Source organism: Lucilia sericata, unplaced genomic scaffold, assembly GCF_015586225.1.
Source record: "Lucilia sericata isolate MDLA Ls3-8-SP2 unplaced genomic scaffold, ASM1558622v1 Contig000031F_arrow, whole genome shotgun sequence".
NCBI lineage: Eukaryota > Metazoa > Arthropoda > Insecta > Diptera > Calliphoridae > Lucilia > Lucilia sericata.
Window position 1 is genome coordinate 656,658 of NW_023994069.1, and position 12,709 is coordinate 669,366.

At 31.4% G+C, this 12,709-nt stretch overlaps 1 protein-coding gene across 1 annotated transcript in view; it reads left to right on the forward strand.

The window, feature by feature from the left end:
• The first annotated feature begins 4,406 nt into the window (after positions 1-4,406).
• Positions 4,407-12,709, forward strand: part of LOC119611439 (J domain-containing protein DDB_G0295729) — a 33,265-nt gene continuing 24,962 nt past the window's right edge. Inside the window, exons 1-2 of the mRNA XM_037967016.1 lie at positions 4,407-5,864; positions 10,048-10,203. Coding sequence (XP_037822944.1) covers positions 5,221-5,864; positions 10,048-10,203 — 800 coding nt within the window. The 5' untranslated portion in view covers positions 4,407-5,220. The remainder of the gene's footprint in view (positions 5,865-10,047; positions 10,204-12,709) is intronic.

Genomic DNA, 12,709 nt, shown 5'->3' on the forward strand with positions numbered 1-12,709 from the left:
AAGATAAACGAATTTCAGTATTTAATTTATATGGGAGGTGACCTAAATAATCATATTTACACTAAAGTGGCTCCGACAAAATTTGAGGACTTTAACTGTTGTATTATCTTGGATATACTGATTTAACATTTTCTTTATATGGGCGGGGCTTCTCGCCCACTTGAAATTTCAAAATAAATAATATAGCCTATATAAAAAAAATTTAAACCTTTTCACATCGAAAGTCACAAGAAATACTTGTGCAGGAAGTTTTTTTTACATTACAGCAGTCCGGTTGAAGACCCGATTTTCCTGTAAAGTGATTGGTTTTCCCCTGGCCAACTGACAACAAACGTGTTCGCTCTTAATGAATATCGTTGTTTATAAATAATATCAGAAGTACACATTCCATTGTAACATAGAAACATCTATACCAATAAACAGTTGGCACCAGTGGTTACAGTTGGTATTTACTCAACCCGTATTGTATCTAACTAATTTTTTTACGGGAATAGAAGGACAAAGTTTTATTTCCACTATATTCTGTTCGAACAGAAGTGAGTTATTAGGAACTGATAATAAAAATAAATAAATTTTACTTTGAAATTAGTCGAGATTGTATTTCAAAGTTAGGAAAATGTTTAATTCCCATAGTTTTTGGAAACAGGTATTTTGTTGATTTCTATTTTAAAAAATCATATCATATTTAGTAACGGTTAACGCGAACACTTACAACTGCATGGTAACACTGAATATTTGCGCAATAAGCAACGCTGCAAAATTTTGTATCTTTCTGTAATGTAAAATAAGTTGGCAACGCACTTATATTGAGTAAATTTCTAATCAGAAACCTGCGCCGATTAAGCCTAACCGCCGAACAAAATGTCAAAGCCGCCGTCGAAAATTTTTCAGCTTATGACGGCTTGAAAATTTATTGTATTTTGAATAATATACAGAACAAATTCGCTAAATTTACAAAATTTTACAATATAAAATTTATGTATTTTAATTTAAAGAAGTTTTCTTTTATCTAATATCTTTGAAATTTGGCTGGCGTGTTTCGCCTAAGATATATTAGAATTTATGCGCCTTGAAAGAAGTTTTGTTTAAAGCGTCGGCAGCATCAACCGTCCGGAACCAAAATACATTTATCGCTTGACAAACCGTAAGGGACCAGGACATCAAACATGTGTAAAAAATATAATTAGTTCCACCACTAGTTCTAGAACTCATTTTTTAGTCTGAACTTTTTTTAGTTTGGCTTTGAGACCAATGCTTTTTGTTCGAAATTGTCACCTTCGGAACTGGTTCTGAGGAAGCGTTTTTAGAGCAGTTCTGAAACTAGTTCTTAAATCAATGATATTTGTTCTAATATATACGCTTTATGTAAAATTAGTTTTTTTTTGTTCGAAATTATAATGATTAGGCAAAAATTTGAGAAACAGTTGGGGAATTATTATTGTACCAATTTTATTTAGTGCGTGTGAAAGAAAGAGAAAGAAATATCAACCATCTCTTTCTCTCACACACAAATCAAAAGTTTCCCATAAAAAGTTTGCCTGTGTGAACCGGCACTTAGAAAACACGTACATATCGTCATATGAAATCCAAAAAGCCCTAAGTTACTTTCGACTTTTGACTGATTTTGATGTACCGTATAAAAATACATGTTCCTGCTAAACTTCTACACTAAAAATAACGTCTCTATCGAAGAATTTCTAAATGATTATGTTCTAGAAATACATTAAAATTTATGAAAAATTGCAAATTCTTTTGAAATATTTTTAAAGAAAAATTCCAATTTTCGAAAATCTTTATAAAAAACAAAGAAGCCTTATTCCTGTCAAGTTTCGGACTATTTGAGCAACAAAAACTGCTTTGAATTTAGTTTAAAATGTTGAGCCTTACTATTTTTTTATGTAACTTACGCCCTTTTGGATTTCAGAAAAAACTTTGGCTCAAGGGCGTAAGTTTCATATCTCCGTAAGTAAAACACAAACTACAAATTTTTCTTCAAATAGTAATATGTAAATAAAAAAGCTTAACGTGAGAAAATGTGGAAAATGTTTGGTTTATTTATAATATTAGAAGGTTGTTTGCTTCTCCTGAAAAAATTGTTTAATGTAATTAGGCTTTTTGCTTTGTTTAATGTAACTTAGCCTTTTTGCTTTTCATATGACGATATGTACACACTAATGAAAAATTCATAATTATTGTGTCACACCATTAGTCTGTTAAAATATTTACAGGATATACGAATCCAGCAGATAACTGTCCATTCTCCCAGAATAATTCAATTGGGGATATCTTCGATTCCTTATAGTTCAGTTTATGCAGAAATATACATACATATGAATGCGATAACTGTCCATTCTCCCAGAATAATTCAATTGGGGATCTCTTCGATTCCTTATAGTTCAGTTTATGCAGAAATATACATACATATGTACATATGAATGCGATAACTGTCCATTCTCCCAGAATAATTCAATTGGGGATCTCTTCGATTCCTTATAGTTCAGTTTATGCAGAAATATACATACATATGTACTATGCTTCGTTTCAAAAAATAAAATGTTTCCCGTTTTTGTGATATCACAACTTTTTAGAAGGTTTTTGCATCAGTAATTACTATGCTGTAATAATTTTTTCAAAATTCCAACTCCTTCCTCTGCACAGAAACTGTAGAATTTATAGGAAATCATGCTTTAATAATTGATTTTATAGGAAAAATCAATAAGAATGAGCTTAATTTCACACTTTTATAATGCTTCAAAAGTGCATTTAGTATTATCCAAAGATGCACTTTTTTCAAAAAATATTTCAAAAAATGTTTTTCTTTGTGCATAATCAAAGTATGCTTTTTGCTGAGACAAATGGTGCAAAAACAAAAATTTTATCATTAACCCTTTAGATGTGATGAGACTTTAAATTTTGAGATTTTAAACTTTACAACGCTATATTTCGAAAACCACGAAAGTTATAAGGCCCTAAATTTGTCATTATACAAGTTATATATGGAACATTAATTGGATGGAGTTTTATTAAATTCGGAGATGATGATGAAAAACACCATTGTTTAATGGGAAATTATTAAACCACAAGCCAACATTATAACCATCATAACTCCTAAAGGGATTACAATAAATTAAAAATTTTAACACTATTTTTTTAAGGGCATTGAATATTATATTTACGAATGATAAAATCAGGTTTTGATTTTTTTTTTTTTTTTTTAATTGCATATTTTCTTTTGCTCTTATGCATTTATAGTGCATCTAAATTCTGTCAAATTAAGTTTATATATCTTAAATTTTCCTGTAGAATAGTATACTAAAGTCAGATTTGAAATATATACAGCAGTTTTCGGACTATAAAAAAATGTCGCCCAAAATCGGTATTTTGGCCGCAGATATGCAGATGAAGGAGTTGAAATTTTAACAAAATAATTACGCCAATATTAGCGCTGTTCCAAAAACTGTCATAAAAGGTATGATATCACAATTTCAAAAAAATATTGCGTGAATCCTAATATGTACATATGAATGCGATTTCAATTTCGATAAAAATATGAATTATGAATTTTTAACTTTTAAAATTTTTTTTAAACTGATTCTAAGAAGTTTCGGAACTAGTATACGTTCCATGGAACTAGTGTATAATGCCTTTAGGATGGCCTCTTTGGGAACTACTGGCTGCCATGTTATCGCCAACCGCTATTGAAAATAAATTAATTTTTGTCATCTCGTACTCATCTAATCCGTATTATCTACATGGCGCTCTTCTTGCAGATACGGCTGTTAAAGTTTTTTGCTTTAAAAATGTGACAGGCGAGTTCTGTTGAATACTTTTGCTGGGAAGATTGTAAATTAAGAAATTGTTAGTAATGTTGCGCTATTTCATGGCAGAACTATTATGCCATGCATTATTCTTGCGTTTACGGAAAATACTTTATTTTTGTTAATAATGCTCGAAAAACAAATGTTATAAATGCTCTAAATTTTAGAGTCTAAAATATTTTATTCCCTAAACTTTTGAAGACTTAACAATTTTTTAAACTCATTCCCTTTGTTATTAATAATTAATTCTTAAATCTTTTGATGTAGTTAAATGAATTCTCACAAAGGTGAAGGGTATACAATTGAAGAGTTGAAATAAAAATAGTTCTCGTGAGTTTAAAAACAAATCTCGTGGAAATGAGTTGTATAACGAGAGAAATGTATAAAATAGTATTACAAAAACATTTTTTAAATATTTTCTTTCAAAATTCCACTTTTTAATCTCTCGGATTCCCCTTCTAATTATTTCAAATCGTTTAAAATAACTGAAACTTAGACGGATTCCAGTCGATTTAAAGCCGCCGCCGACATTTTTAGTGTCAGTCGCCGCCGCCTCCGTTAAATTTGTCGGCACAGGGCTCTGTTTCTAATTATTGAAAAATCAAAACGAATTTTTTTGTTGTGTGACGAGAATAAATTTATAAGTTTGGTGTTTGACGTTGTAAACAAATTTGCATGTTTTTGTGAAATGTTAAATATAATAAACAAGAACAATTCGCAAGTAATTCCTAACAGACTGAAACGAAATACACAAGTTAAAGAAAGAAATTATTATTTATAAAATTCATTTGCGCCTGAACTAAAAAGGGCATTTTATTATACACAATCCAATCAGAAGGAAAATTAAAAGAAAAACAAAAGGCGCATTATAACAAAGTTGAGTGTATGCGAAATAGTGGAGGAATGCAATAAAACCAATACCTAAAAGATATATGAATTGCACAATTACAAAAAACCAAAAAAAAAAAGAAGAAAATGCGAAAAAATTAAACAAAGAAAAAAGAAATAAAATAGTATTAATTGGAATATTTACAGAAAATCTAAATAAATTTTATCTAAAGACTGAGTAGTGATGCGCCTTTTGGCTGTGGAGACTGAGTATTAAACAACTTTTAAATAACGATTAACCAAGAAAAGGAAAAAACAAACTAATTGTGTCGTCAATCCGGAAATGAGATTTCTTCCGGTCGCTGACATCTAGTAATAGCATAAAATTATATGTATGTATGTACATATGTAAGACTACGTCACGTTGTAGTCCCTCAAAGTGAAGAGCAAGGTAAATAAATAAACAAACAAAAAGCTGATAACAAGAAATAAAATAAAAAATAGACAAAGAAGGAAACCATCCCTGCTAAGCAAACGTCCTTAGAAAACAAAATAAAAAGCAAACAGTGATTTAATGCTTTCATACGTTATACCTGCTCAGGAAACAACGGCTTCAAATGGTCGTCCAATGAGTGAAAACGGCAGTGTTAGACAACAAGTGCCTTCTCCACCACGAAATTTAAGTTTACGACTGAATTCATCCTATAACACTGGTGGCAGTGCGATCAGTGGTGTAAGTGCAGGTGGAGGAGAGCAGTATTCAATGCACCAGCAACAGCAACCAACAGAGGTTGATGCTCTACTGGCAAATGTGGCCGAATCCTGCGATGAACGCACCCATTTGTTAAACGACGATGCAAATCCTACACCACCTCCACGTATTAAACGCCAGAATAGCAACACTAGCAACAGCAATAACAACAACTCGTTCAGCTTGAATAACAATGCCAACAATGACAGAAGTTGTAGTGCTTTAGATCGCCGCGATGGCTGCGATGACGTTGTCAATGTAAATGTTAGCATTGATAATGACGAATTGTTCTCAGATGATGCTGTTACCGCAAACGAAATGACAGTGAATGCTTTAGATTCCGATATAAGTGATAGACAGTCATTGCATCAGAACACCTCCTCAAATCCCCGCCTAACGATGACAACAACAACTAAAAAACAAAAACTAAGCAAATTGGGTTCAAATAAAACAGTCGGTTTAAAAAGGTTTGTTTAGCATTTTGTTTTTTTACAATATTTGTCACATCAAATATTTATTCACATACTTATTTATGAATGCTTGCATTTACGAGTTCATGTTTGTACAAGTTCTAATGCCACAGCACAATTATTTACATTACTCGTATATGGTACATACACATGTGAAACGAAAAATAGGTGATGTCATGACGTTTCCATTGGAGTTTTACGATGGTATTTGGTAAATTTTATATGTAATACCATCGTCACTCCAAGGGATAATTTAACTAAATTAGTCTGAATGCTACCGAAATTGAAGAACTATTTACCTATCTTTTATATGGATCCTAAAGTTTGTGTTCAATTAATATAATTTTGTAGATTTTCACTAATTCCAACACTAAAAACAATTTCAAAAAACTAAATTTCAGACCTTTTCATGCCTATATGTATTTCTATCCTCATTATTATTTTAGAGCAGTTATTCATATAGAATAAATTTATACAAATTCTTTAAAAAACTTTAAAATAGAATTTAATCCCACAACTATTTGCTTGTCCACATGTGTTTTTATTTCTCTATCTATTTGTATAAATATTTTACATTATATGTTTCGTTGTATGCGTTTAGTATTCGTTCCTCGATTCTACATATTTGATTTGATTTAACTACTATATGTACTAATATTTAGGTGTATATTTGTTTCTGTTTCTGCGTTGTTTTGCTACTGTTGCCAAGACTTTCTCTTTCTTAATAGTATTTTTTTTCTCTAAAAGATAAGATGATTTCAAAAAAAACCAAAATGCTAAGATTGTAATTTTAAAGGGTCTTTGCATCATTGTCGTGTCTTTGATTTTTTTACATTTCTCTTTGCTACATTAAATGTCACAGTAATAATGTGCACTGAAACGAATCGCACCTCGTCACAAGTTGTTGGTACTTACGCTTGATTGCTCGTTCAATTTATATAGTCTACATAATAATGGGGTGTAAAGTATTGTATGTGTTGCTTTTTCTCGCATCGCTTAAGATTTATATTACAAAGAGATTGTTCGAAGCCGGTTAAAACTGGTCTCAATTCGGACGTTCATTTAAAGCCTATATGGGAAATTTAATACACTTAAAATATATATGTGAGAAATGGATCTGTATATATTATTATTTTGATTTATGTTTACTGTATAGTATCTGAAAAATTACCAAAATGTTATGTGTAACATTTAGAATATCTTTCAGAAACTAAAATAAATAAAATCAAAATACAATTGGTCATAATGCGTTTTTAATTTGTCAAAACGTGTAATTATTGCAATTCGTTCAAGTCTATTTTAAATTTTTGGCTCGATTATAATTTTTGTAAATTAGGGTCCGATCTTGATGTTTTCGTGCAGTGTGTCCATTGAAAGCATGTAATGCCTTTGGATTTATTTATTTCTATATTGGATCATAAAAGAAACAATTTTGTATATAATTTTAAAACTGACTATCAAGTCTTAATAAAAGAATATTGAATTTAAGTTTAAAACTACGAATTACCAAATTTGGTTTCGTATTAGTAATTCCTCCAACAGAAAACGTATTCATCAGCTTTGGGAAAAAGGAAGAAAAAACTTGAAAATCCATTTAGTTCGCTTTGCAATTTAAAGTTATTAAAATAATTATTTGTTTAAAGAGTTCAGGAAAAAGTAGTGACTAATAATTAAGAGCAATGTTTAAAAAACCTCAACATCTTGCTGTAACTCTTGTAGAGAAGTTTGTATTAATTGCTGGGATTAGACTTCCTGTTTGGTATAATACGTTTGTATGTATGTATGTATGTACAAAACAACTTTTTCTTAAGCTTTTGCAGTTTTACGTTATATCATTTCTAATGTTCTATATTTATAAATTACTATAAAGCTACACTAGATTTAACTATTATTTTCTTTCCTAAAACATATTGTTTAATATTCGAGGTTTTTCTTTTGAAAACTTGCAAGTTTATAATTAATTAAACATTTGCTGTAGGGTATTCTTTGACTGACATTAGGTTTAAGTTGGCCATACTAACATCACAATAATGGGTATTTGAACAGAAATGTGTCTGGTAGAATATAGAAAAATAAATACAATTTTTTCATGGAGGGAAAATAGGTACACTGTTTGTGCTCCGTTAAACTCGTTGGCACTTGTCCAGAAATTTACTACGTACCTTTGCATTAAATGTATGTATGTATTTAAGTTCGAGTGCATTTTGTATATAAATATATATGTATGTATTTCATTTGTTTCATCGTCTTCATCTTTGCTTTCTTCTGTTTCAGTTTATTTTCTCTTTTTTTTTATTTAATTACATTAAACTGAACACACAGTTTTACTAACTTACATATCGCATGAATATCTACAAATTACATGCAGAAAATAAGAAATAATTTGTATCTATGTTTGTGTATGTTTGATCGTCTTTAACCCATTACATATATGTACATATTATCTACTATATACAAATATATTGTTTTACTGTGTTTCTTTTTTTTAGTTTGCGTTTTTTATTTATTTTTGTTGTTGTTGTCATTTAATTTTGTCTTTATTTTTACCTATTTACACAATAACATATTACTGTGGATATTCTTTGCATTTGTTGCAGTTGTTGTTGTTGGAGATAGAAATTGTTTAAAAGTTCAAATAACTTTATGCAAGCACACATATAGATAAAGACAGATGTACACTCAACTACTTATATTAAACTTTATACAAATGTTTGAATGTATATCTGAAATTGTTGCATTTCATTTGTTGCATTTTATTCTATGTATTAATTTTATTTTTGTCTTGCAAACATACGAAACTGCATGTTGTTTGACATTAAATAAAATTAAATTATCAATCAAGCACTTGAATTAAATTGTTATACAATTTATTTCACAATTTTACCATTACAAAAGGCAATAACAGTAAAATTAAATTGGTATTGAAATAAAAATATTGTGTAGACACTTTGCTAGGTTTGTCAGCAGTTACAGTTGTTGTAACAGTTCGACTGTGGCCGATAGTTCTTTCCTGAAATTTGAATAATAAAAACTTAATTATTTGAGTTTGTGTCTGTGGGTGGAAGGGAGAGCTTGATAAACTGCGCCACCTAAGTCGGTCTTAACCATAGGTCTATGGGGCGCAAATTTGTAGAATTAGCGGGACAATTGAATAAATGCACCGTGTCATGAGGTCTTGGATGACAGGCAGGGCAACGATTAAAAGTGACTGGAACGATACGTTCACGGTAGCAGTTGAGAAAACTGTACCAGCCGGCTCTTAATTGTGCCAAGATGGTTCTAGAATTCCTGTGTAATTGTCTATCACAATCCGATATCGCAGGTGGGGGTGTTCATGATCCACATACGAAGTGGATTATTCTGAGCCGTTTGTAAACCTCGCCATTGGGTATCACTGAGGAAAGAGGTTCATACTGGGGCAGCATAATTGAGAAGAGAGCCTTAAATGTCGCTACAATCGTCTCTTTATCCATACTCCAAGAGGTGCCAGCTAAATCTTTAAGGACCTTGTTTCTGTTTCGAACCTTTTGATTGATGTAGTCTGCGTGCCTTGCGAAGTGAATGAGGTTGTCAAAGACTACCCCTAATATTTTCGGGTTTTGAACTGTGGGGATAATACGTCCTTCGACGGAGCCCTTACTTTTTTGTTCCAAGAGGTGAAAAGTGATACCGAGGATTTAGAAGCAGATAACCTAAGTTTGCGTTCCAGAAAAAAGTCTGTAATGGTTGCCAAGTTACAGTATTTCATTGTAACTTCTGATTCTTCATTATAATCCTTTATAATGTTTATTTATTAAAAATATAATATAATTTCCCAGGAAAAATAGTTATAAAAAGCATAATTTTTGCTCGAATTTTAATCTACGAAACTGGTTCTGTGAAAGCGTTTTAGTGTCGAAATTCATTCTATGTAACTATTCTGAAAGCCCTTCTTTAATCAATATTTTATGTTCAAATTTGTCAGAACTCAGAACTACATAGTTCGAGGGAAGATTTAAAGACCAAAAACATCAAACTGTTGAAAGATTTTAATTATTTAAATTTTGATTTATTTGAATTGCGTTTAAAATCAAACAAGTATATCTACACACATAGATATGTATATTTATTCTAGGATTTCTTTGCAGTTTGTAATATTGCAAACATTCTAAAGTTTTGTTTTTGTTTTTCTTTTTTACAGGGTATCATTTGGTTCCTCCAAAGGCTCCATGGTTGAGACATTGGTATTTGAAACGCCAACACCATTGTCTGAACATGTGGAGCCGAATTTTGGATTTGGATCTGACACAGACTACAAAGCAAATATGGATGATAGTGGAATAGAGGTTCAAGAAGAGTAAGTAAAAGAATTAAATCAAATCAGCATTTTTGAAATATTATAAAAACTAGCAACAATATGAACAGATAAAAGTTTTATTTCACGATATATTTGCTTTAAAAAAATTCCACTTAATTTTTCAATTTAATACAAATTTTAAAGTTTATAAGTAATAACTTTATTTGCTTTTAATTTACTTTGAGTATAAACATATGTGTACAATTTATAAGTATTTTTTTGAGCCTAACCAGGCAAGCTAATTACTCAATAATACTGTTTAAGATGGCGGCAGAAAGAATTGATTAGACAATTCACTGACGGACTTTGGAAAATCACTTTTACTCCATGTAAAGTTTAGAGAAATATCATTCTTTATCCTGTTTACAGAGCCCCCCCGCGGGCATGTTTCCTTGATGATAGATCCCATCTTGGTGTTTTGTAATCCGGGGGTATAGAGGTGCTACCAGTACCTCTAGTCTGCCGGAACTATAAACTGGTGATGTCACTTCACTCCTCGGCTTGTTCTTGGTATGATTTGACAGAACCACATAATCTGGGAACTGACCAACTCTGGTGGCCAGTTGCACGCCTGGCTGGTCAGTTGGTTGAGGTTCCTTCGGGATCCACGTAGTGGCTGTAGTTTAAACCCAAATTCGCGGGAAGAGTAAGTGGCGGTTAAAGGACTGGTGTAAGGTAAAGTCAATATTTCGGGATGAGTTCGGTGCTGTTGCCGAAACTACGCCTGGCTGGTCAGTTGGTTGAGGTTCCTTCGGGATCCACGTAGTGGCTGTAGTTTAAACCCAAATTCGCGGGAAGAGTAAGTGGCGGTTAAAGGACTGGTGTAAGGTAAAGTCAATATTTCGGGATGAGTTCGGTGCTGTTGCCGAAACTACAGATACCCCACAGAGGAGTGACTGTGGGACTAAGCGTTGGGAATGAGTTGGTGTTAATTGTATATGGTACGGGATGAATGTGGGGTATGCGGGCCTCACACACCCGTTTACCTAGAATAAGTGTGTCGTATGTTTTTCTCTTATGAATGTGTCGGATGAATGAGAAGTGTGCTGGATTGTATGATGATGGATGAAAGGTATCATATAGAAATGATACCATTGAATTTTCCTTCCTTGTCCAGATATGTTCAGAGTAAACTCTGTTCATATCAGAATTACCACAGTGTGTCACTGTGAGTAAGAACAAAGTCTAGGCTTATTTGATGGATTCGTACTTCGGTCTACCGGTTACGTCTGCGGTTACGGTGTTGTTGCCGAATCAACAGAGGCCATCCCATCTGCGTGGTTGTAAATGGAAGAGATGTTTTACAGCTCGGAATTTAAACAACGGGGCAGCAATGGTCAGAGATTAGATAGCTCGAACACTTGAGCAAAGTGCTTGTACATGGACCGGCTTTAGCCATGTACAGAAATTGCCACCTGATTTCTTCATTGAAGATTGAAGGGGCGGTGGTGAGTCGTCACAAAGCTCACCCGGTGGTTGAAAAAGACCACCATGAGATAGGCCAACACGGCAGGTACTCCATAAAGCACTTCGACTTCAATCCTGTTTACAGACATTGGACATAATAAAACACTGTAATAGTAGGGCTCATTTACTACAAGAATGGTATAATTCAAAAAAAGGTAGTTTCGAGAAAAACTGCTTGGAATGCTTTATGGCATTTTAAAATTTCTTAAATAACTTTTAAACAAATAATGGAATTTGAAATATAACCAGACTTAGGTAGTAAAGGTTAATATGTTATTCATGTAAATTTAAATTAAAGTAAAAATTAAACATTAGTTAGTTGAGATATGCATATGGTTTGTTAAAAATCTCAAATTTTGAATTATTTCAGTTTTGTATTCAATAAGACTTTATTTGAAGTATATTGTATACACGCTACGTACATATATAAATTAATTCTAATAAATTCCCTCCTTATAAGTAATAATAAATATCTCCAAAAGGATTAAAAACTTAAAAATAGATAAAAGTTTTTAAAAAAACATGATAAACAGACAATTGTATACAACTTTTTATTTTTAATTTATTTTTTTTCGATTGCAGATTATTTATAGATTTATTTAAAAATCTTGTTTTTAATTAAAATACAATTTTTATTAGTAATTGATTGGTTAAAAGCGGTTTGGCAAAATACAAAAAATATGTGTTTTTTAATTAAACTCATGTGTATATAACTCATTGATTGTATATTTACGTAGATAAACACATATTAAATTCGATATATTCGTTTTGCCGAAAGAACGTAATAAATAAGTTTGTGTATTTTATTTTGTCTCAACTTTCCACTTTTGTATAATACAGTAGGTAATCTTAAACTTTTCACAATTTCCATTGATGTCTGATATAAGTTAATAATTTAAATCAATGCTAATATTTCTTTTCTTTTTCGTGCTTTAATGTATTAAAATTAAGATTTATTATGTGTGCTAATAATATAAGGAGCGGACTTTATCGATACCACAAATGTAATAGCTTTTTTATAATCTTACGACACAAGCCT